The following is a 23266-nucleotide window of genomic DNA, read 5'->3' on the forward strand; positions in this document are numbered from 1 at the left end:
CCTTTAGTTTAATTATTATTTAATTTTTTTTTTTTTTGGTAAAGTGTCTCACTTGTGTGCACGAGATCCATCCAGACAGAGTCGACCGACATCACATTGGCTGTGGCTTTGACGGACATCAAATCGATTCCATTATTTACATCTTTTTATACCACACTGCTGTCAGATCCCCAAATCTGACTGCTCTGAAAAGCTGTTGAAATTACTGCAGGCTCTGACAGAGTTCACGTCTCAGATGTGCCTGTTTTAAAGTTGAAAGATGAAGTTTATTAAAAAGATTCTTGATGTTGGAAAGACAGGCTGGTGAGGGAATGACTGTTTATAGTTATTATATTACAAGTGCTAAGAGGAACTAACATTTTTAGGGATGTTTCATAACAGCAAATGCAAGTATAAATTAATAAAAATGTCATTCATAAACTTTGTTCTAATTTGTGTTGAGTATTAAACCAGATTTTGACTCGAGATTGAGATGGTTTGGACATGTGCAGAGGAGGGACATGGGAAAGGAAAAAGAGGAAGGTCAAGGAGGAGGTTTATAGATGTGGTGAGTGAAAACATGCAGGTAGTTGGTGTGAAAGAGGCAGATGTAGAGGACGGGGGGTATGGAGACGGATGATCCGCTGTGGCGCCCCCTAATGGGAGAAGCAGAAAGAAGAAGACTATTAAACCAGACCCAGTTTTGCAAACTGACTCATAATTCACTTAAAAGTTTATGTTCTTGTATTTTTAAAGTTATTTGTATTAGTAAAGATTTTCTATCTACACATGATTTCAGACCCTGTAACAGTTTGGGGGATTTAGTTGCCTCCGTTTCATTGGTTTTGATTCGCTCCTCTGATGAAGCTCGATGGAGGAACATTTCAGTGTTAACAAAGTCTTAATGGTATGACAGACTTTTTTTGTTTGTTTGTTTGTTTGTTTTTAAATAAATGATCCATTTGCCAGATTCATCACATTTCCACATCACTCGATGGAATCACAGATTTTGTTTTTTGATGAATTGTATGCAAATAATACACTTGGTCATTGAGAGTGCCTCAGCTTTCAAAACAGTGGGATTATGTGCAGGTGTGAATGCAAAATGCTTTTATATACAAAAAATAAATTTATGATATAATAAATTAATAATAAATAAGTACACTGTGGGGAATTTTTCCACTCATTGTATTTTTTGTATACTGAAGCCATTTAACATTCATATCATAATAAAATATTACAAACATGACATTTTTTAATGAAAAGAAATGGGGGGGGGGGTTTAACAGGAATGGTATACATATAAGATTATAATAATTAAAAAAGGAGTTTAGATCTTTGAGTGTATCCAAAATTCTGGTTGCTTTCTGATTTGAAAGTACTTGTAAAGCTTAAAAATCATTAGAGATATTGGGCATCCTTTTCTGACCATTTACCTTTGTGTATAAAGAAGGTACCTAATAATATTAAAAGGTTTAGCATGAAAATCTTATCCATAACTTTTAACCTTATATTAATTTTAGATTCAGTCAACATAGTAAATAAACATTCAACCTCAAGCCCAATAAGAAATTAACATATTTTTTTATTTTTAATATCAGTATCGTTCAATAAGATCAACATTTTTTGAAAAATTTAGTACATGTATGTTAACGGTGTATTGAATGCAATTCAAGATATCGTGACGTCATGACGCACAGTCATACGTCGGCACAAACCCCGCCCACCGGCGAGAGTGCGCGCACGCACACATACACACACATTCCCATTGTCCAAGATGGCGGCGTAGTTGCAGCGGTATACGATGCCCGTGTTTTCGTTGCGTTTTCAGCGCTCCTCTCGTTTTCCCTACACGGCGCGTTGATCGGTGCTCGGCAGCGCGTTTCGTTTCCCCCCGCTTCCTCCCTCGGCTCAACCTCTTGATGTGCAACGCGCCGAAAACCGCGGACTTTGGCGTGCATCCGGTCTGCATTCTGGGGTAAAAAAAAAAAAAGTTTGGAGCATCCGAAAATGAAAAGGCAGGCCGAGCGGGACTCCAGTCCGAACCGAGCTCTTGCAAAACGGATACGGGAGAGAGAACGAGAGCGCGAAGGGAGCCGCAGGGAAGATGTTGCAGCGGTCAATCCGCCGCCGCCGCCACCGCTCGCGCTGCTTCTCGGCGAGAGCCGGAGCTACCAGAAGCAGCAGCAGCAGCAACAACAACAGCAGCAGCGCCCGCGGAGCCGCAGCGGCGAGCGGGAGAAGCCCCGTGCGCGGGAAGAGCGAGCAGGCCTCCTCCCGCGGCCTCCGTCCATCCTCCCGAAGAGCAAAGTCGCCATCGCGGACGCTCTGGCTAGCAGCAGAGGGGCGAGTGGCCTGGAGTACAAGACGCTGCTTATTAGTAACCTGGGCTCGCAGCTTTCCGACGAGCACGTGGAGGACGGACTGTTTCACGAGTTCAAGAAGTTCGGGGACGTCAGCGTGAAACTCTCGCACACGCCCGAACTGGGCCGGATCGCCTACGTGAATTTCCGGCAGCCGGAGAGCGCGCGGGAGGCGCGCCACGCCAAGGCCAGGATCGTGCTGTACGACCGCCCGCTCAAAATCGAGCCCATGTACATGCGGCGTCGCAGCCTCACGCCTCCCGACGTCGCCGCCTACGCGCCCCTGCACGGCCCGTATCCCTACAGGCAACGCTCTCTGTCCCCTGGGGCCAGCGCGATTCGGGACGTGCGAGCCAGACATTACGTGGATGCTCTGAGTTTGAGGGAACGCGAGCGCGTTTTGGACTATTACAGCGCTTTGGAAGAGCGAACCCGTGCCTTTGCGTACCCCCTACCCGAGGAAGATTTAATGCCCGAGGATGACCAGCGCGCCACCAGGAACCTGTTCATTGGCAACCTCGACCACAACGTGTCCGAGGCCGAGCTGCGTCAAGGTTTTGACAAGTACGGCATCATCGAGGAAATTGTCATCAAGAGGCCTGCTCGTGGACAAGGCTGCGGTTACGGGTTCATCAAGTTCCAGAACCTGGACATGGCGCACAGAGCCAAAGTAGCCATGCAGGGACGTGTTTTTGGTGGAAACCAGGTAAAGATCGGCTACGGCAAGGCGAACCCTACTACACGCCTCTGGGTGGGCGGTTTAGGCCCGAACACCTCGCTGGCGGCTTTGGCGCGAGAATTCGACCGCTTCGGCAGCATTCGCACTATCGATTATATGAAAGGGGACAATTTTGCTTACATCCATTACGAGAGCCTGGATGCGGCCCAGGCGGCATGTGCACAGATGCGAGGTTTCCCTCTGGGCGGACGCAGGCTACGTGTTGACTTCGCCAAAGCAGAGGAGACACGAGCGTACCCCCAGCAGTATGCGCCGCCCATCCCGCTGCCTCCACATTTTGATATTCTAGCCGAAAGCTTTCGCCACCGGAGCCTGGAGCGAGAAATCCGAGCACGAGCCCGCTCACCTTCCCATCCTCTTTATGCAGAAAGGGAACGAGAACGTGAACGAGCGGTTCCAGAACGAGACTGGAGTCCACCGAAAGGTACAGAGCGGAGAAGTAATCCAGAAGCCTTTGGTCGTACGAGAGCACGCAGTCGTAGCAAAGAGCGCTGGGGAAAAGGTTGGGAGGAAAGACGCAAACGTCGGAGTAGGAGTCGGAGCGCCACTCCTGCCGAACAGCACGAGGAAAGGGGGCGTTCTAGAGTTAAAGCAGGTCCTCCCAAAACTCCAGACGACAGTCCTGAACGAAATCGCGGCCGTCTCCCTGACTCCACATCCGATCCGCATGACAACACGCCTGACAGCAGTCGCCATTCGAGCGACGAACGGCCGACACAAGACGCCCGGAAAGCTGCAGATCCCGAGCGCAACCATCGCAAAACCGACACAGAGCCCGATTCGCACTCCGAAAAGCCCAAAAGCGAACCCAAAAAGCCCAGCACGCTCTCCGAATACGCCCAAACCCTCAGCCGAGTGTGGCACGGTTCGCTCGTTCTAAAAAACAGTTGCTTTCCCACTAGCATGCATCTCCTCGACGGAGGAGCCAACTTCTTCCTTTCGCTGCTGAAGGACCAGACGGACAGCGGCAAAATCACACAGCTCAAGATCGCTCAGCGGCTGCGGCTCGACCAACCCAAGCTGGACGAAGTGAGTCGGCGGATCAGGCTGGGCGGCGCCGACGGCTACACCGTCCTCCTGGCCGTACAGGGACCCATGGATCGTGACTCGCCTCCGCCCGACGGGCTTCAGAAGCGCTTCCTTCGCAACCTGGTGACCTACCTCAGAAGCAAACAAGCAGCTGGGGTCATCGGTCTTCCTTTAGGCGGCCCGAAAGAACGCGAGACAGGCGGGATGCTGTACGCGTTCCCACCTTGTGACTTCTCTCAGCAATACCTTCAGACTGTTCTCAAAACTTTGGGCAAAGTCGAGGAGGAGCATCTGGTTGTTGTGGTGGTTAAAGACTCGACTCAGCCCTAACCATGATCTACTGTTTTCTTTTGAAAACACACACTTTTAATTTTAAATTTTTTTTTTTTTAAACAAACACTCCAAACTTTGTTGCAGGTGAACAGCTGTGTTAATGGATTATGCTTGATATGCTTCCATACAAAATTCGCCAAACCGTGAAGATGTTCTCATTACACACTATTTTAAAGCAACTTACTTTTAATTTCTTTGTTGTTGTTGTTGGTCTGTTTTTTGTTTTTTTTTTGTATACATGAGACTTTTGACAGACGGTTGCTTTTAAATTGTTTTTTAAATTTTCTTTAATCGACTTTTAGTTCCTGATCTGCACCCCTTTTTTTCAGAGCGTTTTCCGAGGTTCCTCTCCAGCTAACTAACATAACGGACACAAACTGAAGACTGGTTCTGACGCCTGGTTCTGATGCCTTTTCTTCCTCTTTTTTTTTTTTTTTGTTTAGTTTTATTTTTCAGTAGCTTCCTGACTCCTGTGCAATTTAACAATGGTGTTTGTCTGTTTCGTTATCCTGACAGACCGTGTGCATTTTAGGACCAATTACAGGGAAGAGGGACGTTCTTCATGATGGGCATCTACCTCTGGAACGCTTTAGATCATGTTTGTATTTTCCTTCCAACAGAATGTCTTTGAAAAATATGTCTGACAAACGCACTCAGCATTACCATACAATGTTCAAGGAGAGATGCTGGTTGTAACATTCAACACTATTTTCTTGCCCTGGGGCGGGTGGGAGTGTAAACACTACGACGTGTGCATTAGTGCGTGACGTTAATGCAGAACGGTTTTAAGGTTCTTTTTACAGTCGAATGAAACCACAGCAAGCTGTTTGTTGTATTTTAAATTTTTTTTTTTAAGAAAACATACGCAAAAAAACAAAAAAAAACCCACCCAAGCTGACATTCCAGTCAAACACTGTGCCAACAACTAGTTTATTTTTTTTTTTGCGAAGGATTCCAGTCATTCAACACTATTTCAATTGTTTCGCTCACTTTGAAACTGTATTGAAACACATTCCTCATCCGTTCTTAGACACTCCACTTGTTATACCATGTGCAGCTTTTATTATTATTGTTTTTTCCTTCGTCGTTTTCCACAATGTGTGTTGAATGATTTATGCTATGTATGGAGAAAAAAATACACGTAAGTAAACATTTCAAATTCTTGTTTTTGACCCCGTCTCCGCTCTCATGCTTTTATTCCCAAACTCACGCAGCCTTGCTTCGTAACCCGGATTTCAAGCGAATAACAAAAAAGCCGAATACCTGGAGGTATCTCGTCTCCAAAGCCACCTCGGCATGGAAGGTCAGCGGTAACCAGGCAACCCGTCTGCCAAGTCTGCAAGCAAGTCATGAGAACAGAGGAGTGTAGAGCATCAGATTTGGTTTAGTATGACATTTTTGGTCACTAGGTGGCAGTGCGGTTCCACAGTTGGACTTGGGGTTTAGTCCTGTTGGATTAGAGTGGGATTCGCTTCAGGCGCAGCAATGCGTATTAAACTCCTAGCTAACGATCATACATTATTCAAGCGCAAGGAATTATCATTTGACACTTAAATCCCCACAGCAGTTCACGTGTTCAGGATGTATTAGGAGTGAAGCTCAAATCACAGCAATTTTAAAAAAAATATATATTATTTTAATTAATAAATGGTTTCTGAAGGTGAAAATCCAAATATATGAAGCAATAATATTTTATGGTTTTATTATAAATGCGTATACAAAATCCTATTAAGTAGGAGTTTAAAAAAATATATATACTGGGCTTAAATTAATAAATTAAATAAAAATAAATAAATAAAATGTATTACTTTTTAAACATACCTGGTTGGATACAATTATTTTTGGTTGATTAATGTTAAATTGTGGATTTAATCTATAGTTTTTATAGTTACCATCTAATGTTTTTTTTTTGGGGGGTATAATCCTCATATGTAGTCTTGTAGGATGTCTTTTCCAAAGTCAGGTAAAGCTTGTTCTTTCAATTCATTGTTTCACAAAATGTGTATGTATTTATTTTTATTATTATTTACTGCATGTTCATCACGGACAATAATATTTTGAGTTAAACTCATTGGAGAACATAAGCCTCGTACCTCATATCCTTTCCAAAAATTCATTAAAAAGGATACATGATCCAGTTTTGATATAAATCACTAGAAAAAAAAAAAAAAAAAAAGATAGAATAGCACGTGATGCAACATTTTGGTCTGTGTCTTTTCCAGATCTTCCACTAGATGGCGTTTGCTTGTGGAAATCTCTGCTCAATCAGCCACAGGGGTGTTAGTAAAGTAAAGGTAGTGATGTTGGGCGAGGATACCCGAACTACAATCAGAATTTTAATCCATTCCAAACCTGGTTAGATCTCTAGACCAGGCTGATTGAGATCCTCCACTCCAACCATACACCATATCTTCATGGAGCACTTTGTTGTGCACAGGGACATTGTCATGCTGGAGAAGGATTGGGTTTCTAAGTTCAAGGAGAATTTGTAATGCGAACACATCCAAGTAAATCCTATACAATTGTGTGCTTCTAACTACGTTTGGAGGAGAAACATACAATGGCTGGAATAGTCAGCCGTCCCAATACTTTTGTCCATGTGGTGTATTGGTAAATGTTTATTAGACAAGGTGGAAAAAAATGTACAAAATTGTGTAATTTCTATCAAATTACAATAAATCTCAACGTAGAATTGTGCAGTTTTGACATTACAGCTCACAAATAATGTTAAATTGTACTTTCGAAAATATTGTGGAAATGAAAGGAAATTACAGCTTTATTTATTTATTTATTTATTTATTTATTTATTTATTTATTTATTTATTTTTAGTTTGTTCTCACTCTTGGAAAGATGTCATAGTGAATCATAGTGAATGTATTGTGATTATTAGACACGTCGTTCCGGAAAACTAAAACACAAACATCAAAACCTGAAGACATCCTGGTTGATTGACAGCATTTGTTAAGGATTGTATAAATGAAAGTGTTTATTCTCCAGTGCATCCTGTTCTTTCAGACTGTAGAGTTTCATCCTGCAAATACACTGAAAGACAAGACCTCTATTTTTCTTTTTTCTCCATTTCTTTTTTTTTTTCCCTCTAAACAGTTCAGAAGATGAAAGTTATTGGAGGCTGTTACCGGAGGTATTTTTCTGACCCGTGGGAACCAAATATGTCGAAACAGAAAACCCAAACTTCAATCACTTTGTGATAATTAGGCCAAGTGGAAAACCCAGCGCGTGGTGTTCTCACCTTCGTTATTTTTGGAGATTCTTGCGAAAGCAAAGATATTTATCGTTCTGTTTTCCTCAGAAGACACTAATGAAGCACAAAAGCTGCCAGATGATGTGCTGTCAATCTCTTAGCATGATTAAGTTGCACTTTGTCGTTTTGTTTTGCGCATCAGACTCGGGCACGGTTAATAGTAGCGAAAGCCCATTCCGTAATAACATTAAACAAACGTGTTAAGAAATATTTTAATGCTGAGTGTCAACCTGCAGGGTTTTAGAAACCTCCAGACCCGTCTTGCTGCCAAGGCCCAGCGTCTTGCTTAGTCATGAGTGACACGTTCGTTAAAAGAGCGCATTGCTTGAGTCTAAGTAGGAAGGGAATTCTAGGTGTATACTCAGTATAGAATTAGTTTTTTGTTTGGCAAAAAAAAGGCAAAGAATCGCTGGTTAAACTGCTTCAGAATCCCTCACCGTCGTAGACAAACTGAATAGTGTCACGGTTGAAGATAAAAAAATATTCATCCTCTTTAGTTCTGCTCCTGGAAAACACTGATGTTCTACTAGCTATTTATATATAAGCGTAAAAACGTGTGCCAAACCAAACATGCGGATGGTCCGCTGTGGCGCCCCCTAATGGCAGAAGCTGAAAGAAAGTTATAACAATAATAAATCATAGTACTTTGGATACTTAAGTACATTTGAAGGGAAATATTTTTGTACTTTTACCCAAGTAAATGTTTAAAGAGAGCACTTTTACTGGAGTGATATTTTACCTCGTGTATCGCTGCTTTAACTCAAGTAGATGGTTTGTGTACATCATCCACCGCTGAAAGCAACACACAATTCAAATCGGGTTTTATTGTGTGTTACATGATGCAAAGGGAAATATAGTTACACTGGGTGACCATGTGCTGCCATTATGTATTAACATCATGATCATGTGTGTTTATATCCCAGAATTCAGACTAAAATTTTTGAGTAGCATTTCAATGCACTTTTCCATTTTTTCCCCCCCAATATTTTTCTTTCAAATTCTTAATATAAGAATTCAAGCAGCGTTAAATTCAGCCCAAACCTCACACACCTGCTCCAGCTAATTAAAGCCTTTATTAGCTTCAGCGTATTAAAGTCTGGTGTCCTGGAGCTAAACGCTTGGGATGTTTTGCTAAAAGTCTCCAAAAAAACCCGAAAATCATATGCCTTTCGTTTCCCAAAAAGAAGGTGCAATCTGATTTTTTCCCTACTGCTCATTCTAACAACTGAGTTTCTGCTACTGATTCTACATTGAGGCTACAGCCATGGTGTCATAAATCCACTTAAACACTGGGAAAAGTCTAATACATTATATCAGTGTAGGTCTATATAATATACTAAGTGCTGAAGGTGTTCTTATAACATCATTATTAGTGTTTTATTCCTCTTAATCCAAAGCAATTGGCCAACAATGATAAATTTAGATGTAGATTGTGTTATACTATATGTTTAATGTTGTAGAACAGACAGGAACAAGTTACCTCATCGATCATTGCTGCATATAAATGATGGAGGTTTTCCTCACTGACATCACGTCTCTTTTTTTTTTTTTTTTTTAAATATGAAATAGTGTGTTTAGTGTGAAAACACCAAAACACATTTCTTCTGAAAATCTCACCTGAATACCTCTGCTAGAGTTTTTGTGAACATTTACTTTTCTCTCTGTGGACTAGGATTCTTTTGGCAATATCAAAACAAAAATTCTTCCATACGGCTTTCTCATGTTGTTGGATACATCCATAGTACATTTACAATATTACATTTTTGAGTTACATATATATATATACCTTCATGGTTGGCAACTTGTCAGGGTTTAAATGACACCAGCTTTTTTCCCCCCAAAGAGTTTACTCTATTATTGGTTTATGTAATATAAATGACTGATCTGATTTAATGTGTAAAAAGATGAGCATTATAATAGCTGGTACAAACTCACAATTTTAGTTCAATAGGAGCACAATTATGTAATAGCTACGAATGTAGAGCCATATGAGTGATAAGAAGGTGAGGGACTTCACTGCTTTGCCTTGAAGGTCGAGTATTTTCCACTCTGTATCTGGATATCTGGGTATCCTAGATCTTCATATCTAGATATCATCTGTATATACATTGTGTATAGCTTTTGTCCAGTTGTACATACAGTGTGCATATTCCATATTTTCAATTTGACCACCATCTATCTATCTATCTATCTATCTATCTATCTATCTATCTATCTATCTATCTATCTATCTATCTATCTATCTATCTATCTAATAATAATAATAATAATTAAACAATAAGCCCAGCTTAAATATTTAGCTTCAAATGGTGGCACGAAATCATTGGGGACAGGGGACAAGACATGAGAAACTTCGCTTATATTTTCCTCTTTGTACACAAAAGTAAAATCATGATTATGATTTTAAAATGTGTGGGGGGTGGGGAATAAATCGCATCTGGATGTACAAAATTACCAAAAATACCTTCTGGGAGAATTTTTTTCTTAAAAGTTATTAATTAATTAATCTGCCACACCTGATGCAGCTCATCAGGGACCCGAAGACAAGCTCAGAAATGCCATTTTGAGTATGGCCTATTTGATTTTGCTCAGGACTACACCTTTCTTAAGGCATCATGACTGATTTAATCCCGAGATAGTTTGTAATATATTTTTCCAATGGATTCTATGAATTCCCTTTTACAGCATGTTGCCGAAGCAGCGTGTTTTCTGTGACCTGTATATGTCTGATTGACTTAGCGCACACCACTGCACCTGCACCGCACAATCCCTCCACTTCAACACCGCAAATACAACACAAAAATATTTCCAATTAAGTGTTTCTATGAACCGAAAATCAGTGAAATACTGTTTCACCTGATATTTATCATCACGACTTAACTGATCAGGGAAACAGTTAAACACATTGTTAGATAAGAATCATAACTCCATTTGAGTATCCCATTTTATCTTTTTATCCTTTATGAGGAGGGGCAAAATCTTAACACATTGTAGACGATCAGTGCCGTCTCTATCATACGATGAATCTCTACCTTATTGTTTTGCTCTTTTCCGACACCCTGGAGTGATGGTGTGGCTGCTGGTGGTCTCATAGGAATGGTCACGTGTATATATTTGTAAGTGTGTGTGTGTGTGTGCATGCACGTAGAAGTTTCTCCTAGCAGCCCATCGACCCAGAGCACTCACTGTAATCATCCTTGTGCTCCTAAAGCGCAGGAAATGGACGGCAAAAGTAATGAAATATTAATGTGGGGGGAGGAGGAGGGGGGGGGGTTCCATTGAAATCCATTAACGAGTACCAAAATCAATTGAACGTTGCCCTGCACCATCAGAGAAGGGAACCAGATCCGGACAGACGAGCCCACTCTTATCTCCCCTTTCCTCCATGTCGATTGTAACAAAGAACACACACAGAGCAACCATTAGCTCCGTCCATCCAATGCAGCGGTGCTCATGGAATTGTTCCCTGATGTAGCTTCTGAAAACCTATAAAAAGCTGCCCAATATTACGCAATCGCAGCATCGTCTGTTGTTCTGTTGAAGCTAAAATAGTACACGTGTGTCTGTTCGAGTGCTTCCTCATGATTCAATGCAAATTTAGCTTGCTATATTTAGACTGTTTCAGGTATATATATATATATATATATATATATATATATATATATATATATATATATATACCTTCATGGTTGGCAACTTGTCAGGGTTCAAATGACACCAGCTTTTTTCCCCCCAAAGAGTTTACTCTATTATTGGTTTATGTAATATAAATGACTGATCTGATTTAATGTGTAAAAAGATAAGCATTATAATAGCTGGTACAAACTCACAATTTTAGTTCAATAGGAGCACAATTATGTAATAGCTACGAATGTAGAGCCATATGAGTGATAAGAAGGTGAGGGACTTCACTGCTTTGCCTTGAAGGTCGAGTATTTTCCACTCTGTATCTGGATATCTGGGTATCCTAGATCTTCATATCTAGATATCATCTGTATATACATTGTGTATAGCTTTTGTCCAGTTGTACATACAGTGTGCATATTCCATATTTTCAATTTGACCACCATCTATCTATCTATCTATCTCTCTCTCTCTCTCTCTCTCTCTCTCTCTCTCTCTCTCTCTCTCTGTCTGTCTGTCTGTCTGTCTGTCCGTCCGTCCGTCCGTCCGTCCGTCCGTCCGTCCGTCCGTCCGTCCGTCCGTCCGCCCGCCCGCCCGCCCGCCCGCCCGCCCGCCCATCTATCTATCTATCTATCTATCTATCTATCTATCTATCTATCTATCTATCTATCTATCTATCTATCTATCTATCTATCACAAATATAGAACACATATTTTTACATCATGCATCGACAAAGTGTTCATTTCTTGTAGGGATGCTTAAAATTACCTGCGTGTTTTCTTGATCACATCGAGCAATATTCTAAGTATGATTTTTTTTATACATGATGTAGATTGAGATAACGAGGTTGTTGGAAAGTCTAATTTATTCCACAAGCAGGGATAACACCAGTGCTGCCAGTGCACACATATGAGTGCACACACAATATGTAGGACACAGAAGTATCATTAACTATGTGCAAAGCTCAGCAAAACTGCAGATGAGTTTAGAGTGTAACGGTCATGCATGCACGCGTGTGCGCAGGCGCACGTGCACGATATGGCTTTCATCACTTTTGCACATCCTCAGAAATGATCACCAAGCCTTCATGTAGTGCAATACCGAAGTGTATAGTGGGGACAGTGTAGTACCATGAGACACAAACTAGGGATGTGTCTGGAACCACTTACTGAAGACTGTTATAAAGTACTAACACTGACTGAATTTAACCTAATACATAAAAAAATCTCTTGCTTAGTCTTTAAACTTATCTCTGTATTTTCTAAAGTGTAGTAATGCAAGGCCAAGATTTGTTTTATTTAAGACGTGGCTCATGAAGACAATCAAGATGGTGACGGAAGCTTTACATGAGCAACGTTGTTTCCGTTGATGCACTCAAAGGCATTTATTCATGTTGAACTGGCCTTTAAGGATCCTCTTTCTCTTGGGAGAAATTAGAAGCATCTTCGTTGAAGCCTACAGCGGAAAGACCATTGGACTAAACCTAAAACAAGACTAAAACATTGGAAACAATGATCATTCAAGTAAAATATGTTCTCCAAGTTCAGATATGAGTAAAATTCAGAACTAAGGCTTAGAAGCAATTTACAGTATTTATAGCTATAAATCAAAGTTTACTAAAGTGAACATAAACATGTTGGATGTTACTTGATTTTATGTACCGAATTAACATTTAATGTATGCAAAACACTAAAATAGAGGAAGTTGTACACTCAAAAAAAGGGTTCATTCAGAAATTGATTGCTTCTTCAACACATAATTACCCACTAGATGTTTCTGTGTATGCTAGTGGCGTAACGGTACACAAAATGAATGTTTTGGGAACATACCCCGTTTTTTTTAAGTCGTGGTTCGGTTAAATTTTAGTTAAATATAATTTTTTAATAATGTTGTTTATTATAAACCACTGTGAGCATTAACAGTTTACAATTTTGAACAATTTTAAATAAAATACCTGCTTGGTTTTAATAAAAAATTTAATATTTACAAATAAAATTAATAAATTTTTTATCTATAATTTTTTTTTATTATATTGAATAAATATATCCTAATCGCTTGACCGTGACACTGTGCAGATTTTGTTCTACGTAGGTGCAAAATTGTTGACTTCCTGTTATTGCCCAGGTTTTTACGACAATCTTGCAAACTGGATGTATACACAATTAAATAAATGTAATAAAAAAAGTATATTGCATCAATTCGATTTATTCTATTTGATTTGTATACGTTTTATTTGTGCGAGGCAGAGACTAAACTTGAGTTCCTCCACTTAATATGTTCATGAGGGAACTTAGATTTTAACTATGTTCTGCACATTAAAATGAGAATTGCATTCGGTACACAAGTGCACTGTACCGAAGTCCTCTACTGAAATGTAGTGTCCCGTTACACCCCTAATACATGCAGAACCCTATATGAGGGGTCTCCAACAATTTGTACATTGTTGGAGACCCCTCATATAGGGGTTCAGGGTTGTTTCAAATATATACTCATGGATCGGCTGGAAGGGTGTGTGCGTGTTTGTACATGTTTCAACCCTAATTTATTAACTTGGGGGAAAATGTAAAATGCAAATAAAAACAATGCAAAGATTTGCAAATCTCATAAACTCATATTTTATTTACAAAAAATTGTTAATGTCTAAAACGAGGAAAAAGGAAAAATAAAGTAATTTTCAATTTGATAGCTGCAACATGTCTCAGAAAAATTTGGGACAGGGCCATGTAGAACAAGGCCCTGTAGAACATCCCCAATACATCTGGGAACAGTCCATGTGGAAACTGAGGAAACCAGTTGCTAGAGTTTTGGGACAAGAACCCAAACTCTTCTACTAGCAAGCCGTGTTGCTGTAATGGATACAATATGACGTTTGGTTTAAAATTCACAGGAACCATATGTTGCTCTAAAGTGTGTATATACTGTACCTTTCAGCATTGATGGTGCTTTGCAGATGTAGAATAACCTTTTTTTGTCTGTCAAATAATACATTTAATCAGTTAAACCTTAGTTTTCTATGTTTTTCTTTGTTGTCTATGTCAATAGAATACAGGTTTGAGATTAGCAAAGCTCTGTATTCCATATTTTTGTTTTTGTTTTACACAGCATCCCAACTTTTATACTTTACACATATTCACAAAATGCACAATAAGTAAATAGTAGTGTTATAAACATTTCCCCCAGAATGTTCTTACAAACTCTTCCACAGCCCACTACTTGTTCATAACTTAACTAACTTTCATTAAGGTAAATTTGTTAACAATAGATTCTTGAAACCATTTTCTACTAGTTTAGAAGTTCATTTTAATCATTATGTTGTGAGTTCAAAAACCCCAAACTCCCAGAAAATCCTCTGTTGGGTCTCTTTATCTATCAACTGGATTTTATTGTCTCACTTTGAAGGTGTCCTCGAAAAGGCTTCATATAATTACAATTAAACATTGAAGTATTGCATAAAGTAATACAGCAACTTTTGCTGCTTTGTCGGTGCATAAAACTCTGCTTCCAAGAAGGCTTTAGTGCAAAGGCGGCCCAAAGACCCAAAGCTGGATGGATGATGTCAACAGAGGCTCTGTGGAGCCCGAGCATTACGTCCTGTCTGGCATGATGGCAGCTGAGCGGCTTTGGGGTCTCAGCACATTTCAGGGCAATGCTACATGCCTACAAAATAAAGCTCCCTCTTGCCGAGAGTCGGAGAGAGAGAGAGTGAGAGAGAGACACCTTGCTAAAAGCACAAGGGGTCTGTTTTAAGGTGTGCATTTATAAACCACAAACTGAACCCAAGCTCAGGCAGCTCAATCCGGTGCACTCTTTATTCTATAAATGAGACCCCTTTTGCTTTGACTATGGATGTTTTAACAATAGTCCCTGATTGCATGAGTCACAATTGAGACTGAAAACTCGAGTGAACAAAACAGAAAGCTTAAAGAACTGATATTAAGATGCACTGTAGCGACAAGAAGAGCGAAGGTGGGGAATTTGAAGGCATTTGGTCAAAGTTAATGGAAATGGAAATATTTGATATCTTTATTTATAATTATTTATAATAAACCTAAGTATATGTAATGTTATATAACAATGATTGTGTTACCTGCATGAGGAACATGACTGCATCATAAATTATATATTTTTTCTTTTTCTCATATATATCTTCATATATTTTATATAGTTTATACCCTTTATTTATCTGCCTTCTTTTTTTTCTTGGTTTATTTTTTCTCCCCATCCTTTTCCCTCATGCCGGACCGTCGTATAAAGAATTTAATTGCATGTCGTACTCTTTATGCACTCTCGTACTCTGGTTACATGTACAATTCAAGTTTATTTTGTCTTTTTTTTTTTTTTTTGATGAGCTGTTGCAGAAGCGCTGCGGTGAAAACCTTTAACACTTGCAGTTTATGTACTCAAATTGCTTCTAAAGAATGTTTTGCACAACTTTGGAACTCAGATGTGGAACTCCGTGTGGTGGAAAATGGTGCACCTTGGCACTGTATGCTACCAAAATGATGAAAGCCTTTCTTTTCTAACATAAAAACATTTGTGAAAACCAATGGTCTTTATCCTTTACTAGTTTTGAGAGCATATACAGTAATTAGCCAAATGTAGATGAATTGGAACAAGTTAAAGCAACTTTTTATATAAGTGTCTCTTACTTTAATACAGTATCTCACAAAGTGAGTACGCCCCTCACTTTTCAGCAGCCATTTTACTAGATCTTCTCAAGAGACAAAACTATAGAAATAAAAATTGGTAAAAAGTCAATGTGCAGCTTTGTATATCAGTAGAGATTTACTGTCCTTTGAAATTGAAAATAACCCAACAAACAGCCATTTTTGTCAAAATAGCAACACAAGTGAGTACACCCTAAGTGCTAACACCCTAAGTGTAACCATGCAAAGCCACATGCCCTATTCATCATGTTCATGATTTTGTCTGCTCAACAGGACCATAAACATTTGTGTATGTTTGTATTAGAGGAGTTAAAATCTGGTGCTTTGAGTACAATTCTCTCATACTGACCACTGGATGTTCAACATGGCACCTCATGGCAAAGACTCTCTGAGGATTTGAGAATTTGAATTGTTGGCCTTGGCTATAAGAAGATCAGTAACACCCTGAAACTGAGTTACAGTACAGTGGTCAGGGTCATACAGAGGTTTTTCAAGCCGGGTTCCACTCGAAACAGACCTCGTAAAGGTCGATCAAAGAAGTTGAGTCATTATGCTGTGTGTCAGGTGCAGAAGCTGCTTCAAAAAACAGACACAAGTGCTGCCAGCATTGTTTTAAAGGTTGCAGAAGCTGAAGGTCTGCTAGTCAGTGCTCAGACTATACGCCACACACTGCAACAAGTCAGTTTAAATGGTCATCATCTCAGAAGGAAGCCTCTTCTGAAGCTGGCTCACAAGAGAGCCCGCAAACAGTTTGCTGAAGAAACCTGTCCAAGAGCATAAATTACATGTCACATGTCCTGTGGTCTGATGAGACTAAGATAAACTTGTTTGGCTCAGATGCTGTCCAGCATGTGTGGTGACACCATGATGAGGAGAACCAAGATAATTGTGTTTTGCCTACAGTCCAGCATGGTGGTGGTAGCATCATGCTCTGGGGCAGCATGAGTGCTTCTGGAAGTGGGGAGCTGCAGTTTTCTAACTTAAAAATGACCCCAAACACACCACCAAGATGACAACTGTCTTGCTGAGAAAGCTGAAGGTGATAGAGTGGCCAAGTATGTCTCCAGACCTGATTCTTATTGAGCACCTGTGGGGCATGGTGAAATCCATGCCCAGGAGGATTAAGGCAGTTATATGTAACAATGGAGCTCACACAAAATATTGACACTTTGTACACATTTTTGACATTTACTTAGGGTGTACTCACTTTTGTTGCCAGTTTTAGATTTCAATTTTGACAATAATGGCTGTTGTTATTTTTAGAGGACAGTAAATCTGTACTGCTATACAAGCTGCACATTGACTACTCTAAAATATATACAAGTTTCATTTGTATAGTATTGTCCCTTAAGAACATATAATAAAATGCTTGCTGAGATGTAAGGGGTGTACTCACTTTTGTGAGATACTGTATAATATACACTGGTTATACAAAATGATACAGTCCCATTAAAAAAAGCAAGATTTTGTGAGGTAAAAAATGAAGCTAAGAGCAGATTTTATACCTTTAATTAAAAAAAAAAAAAAAAAAGACAACCTTTGCAAATGCTATTGAAAACCAAAACTGATAGACATTAGAGAAAAAAGATTGGTGGAAAATTGACTAAACTAATTGAAAAATTGTGCACATCCTTGAACTAATACTTGCGTTGAAGCAGCATTTAAATGTATTACATCACTCAGTCTATTTGGATATGAGTCTTTCAGCTTGGCACATATTGACATTGAAATATTTTTCTACCCATAAAAACATTCCTGGTCTGTCAGATTGTGAGGGTATCTCCCTTTTCAGGTCCATCCCCACATATTTTCTATATTTTCTGGGAATCGGTTGGTCCATTGATCCATTGATTCTTGCAGGGCCCATTCTTTTGTGGGGTTTGGATGCATCCTTTGCATCATTGTCATGCGCTTCTTCAGCCTCACCTTTTTAGAAGATGCCAGAAGGATCTGTGCCCAACAGAGCTGGTATATGGAGCTATTCATGATTTCCTTCACCTCACTAAAGCCTCAGCTCCAGTTGATAAAAAGCAGTCCCAGAGCATGATTCTGCCACCACCATGCTTTATTATAGGCATGGTGTACCTTTTCTTCTTCCTTCCTTTTTTTGTATTTTGCTAGCCTGGCCCATACCTGAGGCAACTAGTACTGCAGCTGCTTTAATGTTGATGTAGTTCTTTCTACAGCCCCCATGCTCAGATATCCGTTTGTCTTATAATTGATTTTTTTCAACCTGCTACCTACTCTCAACACAATTCACAATATTATCCGCAAATATAATAGTTCATGCAGACTCCTGTCTGACCTCGTCCGTCAACCTGTCCATCACTAATGCAAACAGAAAAGGGCTCAGAGCCGATCCTTGATGCAATCCAAGCTCCACCTTGAACCAGTTCCTACTGCACACTTCACTGCTGTCACACTGTCCTCATACATGTCCTGCACCACCCTCACATACTTCTCTGCCACACCTGACTTCCTCATACAATACCACAACTCCTCTCTCGGCACCCTGTCATACGCTTTCTCTAAACCCACAAACACACAATGCAACTCCTTCTGAGCTTCTCTATACTTCTCCATCAACATTCTCAAAGCAAATATTCCATTCTCTTCTCTTTCACCATTTAAATAATTGCATGAATTAACAAAAAAAGTTTGTGAAGATCCCATATGCCTAAAACACTTCATCTTTGATGTATTTTAGGATGGGTTTCTCAGTGGAAATTTTTATTAATGATATTTTTATTGCCTGATACATAGTGATAATAAACTTCTCTTTTTTAAGAAGTTGTTACTCAAATCAACACAACCCCAAACAGTTTTGTGTTTCATCATACAGATAGAGCAATGAAGAAATGAATGAGGAAAGAAACTGCCAGTATTGCATTTGCTCAAATACAACTTACAAATACTATCCTATGCTATTAAATGTAACAAAATAAAAATGGCATTACATGTCCTTCAAATTACTAGTGCTAGTGGTGGCTTTAATATGTAGCCTTATAACAGCATAGCATTTTTTCCTTTGTTAAAAATGGGAGCTGAAAGTCACCCACCAGGAGGCCATCTGCTCAGCGGTAGGTGGTCTGTCATAAAGTATATTCTTAGTAACTCTCAGAACTTAAATATCCAGAGCATCCCAGAAGGAATAGGGAAGTAAAAAAAATGTCATATTATAGCAGAAAAAAATATATAGGGACAATATGTTATGATGATGACAATCTTTTGATGAACATAGAATCTGATCAAGTGTTGCTAATTACTGAAAATCCCTCAACCTAAATGATTCTAGTTTCTGAAACTCAAATTATTTAGTGTAAATATTGCAAGTTAGTGGAACTAAATGTAAATGTTGCTAGTTACTGAAACTCGTTCAGTGTAAGAGTTGCTAGTTACTGCCACTAAAATTACTCAATGTAAATGTTGCTTGTCATGGAAACTTACAGTATTTGGACACCTGACTCTTCCATTACCATTATCACAAAGTTTTATGCCTCTGGATGAGGTTGTATTCATTTTTTCCTTTACTTGATCTAGGAGGCCCAAACCTGTTCCAGCATGAAAAGCACAAAGCCAGCTCCTTGAAGTTATGGTTTACACGGGTCTTTGATGAAGATCTTGACTACATATCTGACATTACTTCGACTGAATGAGCACATATTTCCACAACCACACTCCAAAATCTTGTGGAACATCTTCCCAGAAGGAGGTTATCATAAAAGCAGTCAGGGAATCTTTTCAGGTGTCCACAAACTTTTGTCCATGTAGTTTAATGAGCCTGAAATTACCACCAGGCTTGTACAACATGTTGGTAATTAACTATATGGCATAGTGCCAAACATTTTAATCACACCTGCGTTTATATATGGTTGGCATAACATTGTTGCGTCTACAACATGTAGGTTAAAAATTTCTATTACATAATGCAAGGATTATCATAATGCTAGCCAGCAAACTTAGCTTTTGCAAAATATACTGGTTAGTCTAATGTTGGTTACTTGGTTTAATACATTTGTAGTAGTGTTCTAGATCATGTGGCCCAAAAGCATGGTGAGTTCAGTAAACACGTGTCTTTCAATCCATTATTTTAGCACGTATAAGCTGATGGCTACTAAATTTCAGTGTATTTCTCAAATCCTAGCCTGGAGGCAGACACTCCTAAATGGCAGATGGCACCAGGTGGCTTTCTCTCTTCTTCTGCTTTCATTGATCCCATCCTGTGATTATCTCCATCTTTCAGGGAGAGATCCAATCCCACGGGACGCTGAAACGGGACACTTCAGAGGCCTTGGATATGAGGTAATGTTGTTTTCGACTTCACCAGAGAAATGTGTGTTTGTGAGGGAGAGCATGGGGGGATGGTTGGTGGGAGGGATTGAATGTTTCTACACAGAAATGTCACTCAGGCTTCTCCTCTGTGGTTAAAACAAAAGCTTCAGTCAGTCAGCTTTGCCTCTTACAAATTCATTGCACACACTGTGCAGAAAGAAATGGAATAAAAAAAAAATAATAAAAGCAGACCAGATAATTAAAAGACAAGCTTGCAGTGTATGTGATATATGAAAATAAAGGGAGCATGACGTATAGCCTAATCACATCACCAGCAAGCGCTGTTACCACACGGTTTCTGTTAAAACATCCTTTGTGCACACAGTAGCGATCCGTGTAGAAGTGGGTTGATGAATGAATGAGTCCTGTTGAAGTGCAAGTGTAATAGACACTAAAATGCTAATGCTTTGCTGTGTTGGAGGTGTGTTGCTTTTTACCGTAGGCCATCATGTCAAACTTGAGTGCGAGGCAGAGCCGCTTATAGATTAACCGTCTTCCTCTTGAGAGACGCAAATATGACCGAGAGTTACTCTAAGGAATAAAAATTTCATATGTATAGACACCGAAGTGCACGGAGAGTTTCCAGTAAATGATTTTATAATATATTGGATTTGCCTTCAAACTGTCATAGAGCCCTAGTTGGGCCCTTGAGCAAGATGCTCAATTTCTTTGCTATATATGTGGATCAGAATATAATATCTGGACTAAATAAAAACATCTGCCAAATGAATACACTACATAGAAACGCATTGAACTGTAGAAGCTTATGTGGAGATTATGTGCTGATTCTAGGTACATTTAGTCAGTCAGTAACAAAGGATTTTTGGTAATCACAGTGCTGTAAAATTTCCCATTTTTGATTTGTTAGAAAAATTCTTACTTTTGTCAGACTTCAGAATGTGGATCTAAAGACATTATGATTTACTGTAATCTACACGCATAAAGTAAAGCTACTGTGTAGCTAAATGCTAATAATACAATGGCAGCTCTGGGCAACTTTTGCAGTTTTGGTTCAGTCCATACCGATTAGTCGAAACATTGAAAACACCTAATATAGTGCACGTCCCCCTTATGTTGCCAAAACAGCCAATTAATTCATGAACTCCACAAAACCTCTGAAAGCCTGTTGTGTTATCGGGAACCAAATCACTCGCAGCTGACACTTTTCTATTATAGGCAGCAATAATGTTTTCAGCAATTTGTGCTACAAAAGCTTTCTACAGATGGGCTAGCCTTTGCTCTCCTCATGCATCAGTGAGTCTTGGGCAACCATGACCCTGTTCATGGTTCACTGACTGTCCTTCCATGAACCACTCTATGTAGGTATTAACCACCGCAAACACTCTATAACACCTTCTATTTTGGAGATGCTCTAAGCCCAGTCGTCTAGTCATCACAATTCAGTCCTTGTCAAAGTCACTCCGATTCTTACACGTTCCCATTGTTCCTGCTTTCTTTCAACACATAAGCACCAACAATTGCCTGTTCACTTAGATAATTTATCCCACACCCCCATGATAGGTGCCATTTTAAGGACATAATCGGTGTTTTTCACTTCATCTGTCAGTGTTTTTTTAATTTCTCTAGCTGATCAGTATAATTGTGTATGAGATTACAAGATAAGGCTGTATGAATTTTCAACGCAAGCAACAATGTTCAAGCTGCCAAGCTTCCAGTCCTGAGCAAATGAGCAAGGCTCAAGACCCTTAACTGCTCAAGTGTAAAAATAAGATCATTACTAATATGTGAATAAGGTACCATAAATGTAAATGTCATTAAACAATGTACATAATTCAAGTACACAATAATTTGAGCATGTTTTAAATGATCATTACCAAATGGTCTTAGAGTATATTTGGGATAAATGGAAAATGTTGTTTGTCCCTATTTGTCTCCAAATTGCGCAATAAAATAAAACATACGTGCAATAGCACTTTAACTAATCAAAATCTGTACGTTTTTGTGCAATAATACTCTATTTCTTTAAAAAAGGAAAAAAAAAAATATTAGTTGTTTTTATTTTTAGCATGTTTGTTTCTCCATTAAAAAACAAACAAATAAATAGGAAAAGTTTTGCAATTTAATTTACTACAACTCTACAAATACATGAAATGTATGAGCAATTCCTAATTCAGAACTTTGCAAAGGATACATCACATCAAAACACAGTTAGTTTGAAGAAAAATGACACTCTTTTTGTTACGTAGCAACAGTAAGGTAGCCAATTAAATATTCCTTCCAAACTGTGCAATTGAGAAATATATGAAAGAATTGTGCTGTTGCTTTTCATGACATGTTATTTAGCTCATTTATGGTAATACTGAAGCCTGACCTCCATCCTCATTCATTTAGACGGTGATATTGCATATGGTAAAGAAAGTGGATCTGCTGACACTTTGCTAACTACACAGTTTTTTTCGATAAGTACGTATTTACATCTTTTTAAAGTATTACTCATCATACTGCATGTGATGATCTCTCTCTAAAACTCCATAACAGGATTTGTGTTCTCCATGGCAGATTATCTGATAAGGATGCTATAATGATAGGAGAAAAAGTAATATTTGATTATTAAGAAAATATCTTCATTCAATTTATCTAGTATTTTATAAGAAAACACCAATTATAAAAGTTTTAGACCTGTTCTGGACAGTATTTCTGAAACCAGTTTCTGTATGCAGTTTATAGATTTGTCTATAGAAGATATTTCCACTTTCTAAGGAATCTTTTTTTTATTTTTGTTAAATTATAATCCTGGCTTTAATTTTATACAAAGCTATTTGGTTAATCCAGTGTTAGTCTTCTGTTTTTGTGATTTATATGAGCATCACAGCAGCTTTGAGATTTTTAATAGGAATTTGGACACAGGAACTTCATCTACCATCTTAGATCACTATTGCATTAAATTGGTATTGCATTTTGCATTTTTCTTCTTG

The 23266-nt window shown here is 39.1% G+C and overlaps 1 protein-coding gene across 1 annotated transcript; it reads left to right on the forward strand.

Moving 5' to 3' along the window:
• Nucleotides 1-1577: 1577 nt before the first annotated feature.
• On the forward strand, nt 1578-5613 carry rbm15b (RNA binding motif protein 15B). The gene has a single exon (XM_083534447.1). It carries the CDS (start codon nt 1990-1992, stop codon nt 4438-4440), a length of 2451 nt encoding a protein of 816 aa, XP_083390573.1. The 5' UTR covers nt 1578-1989; the 3' UTR covers nt 4441-5613.
• Nucleotides 5614-23266: the final 17653 nt, after the last annotated feature.

This window comes from Silurus aristotelis, assembly GCF_946808225.1.
Source record: "Silurus aristotelis genome assembly, chromosome: 28".
Taxonomy (NCBI): Eukaryota; Metazoa; Chordata; class Actinopteri; order Siluriformes; family Siluridae; genus Silurus; species Silurus aristotelis.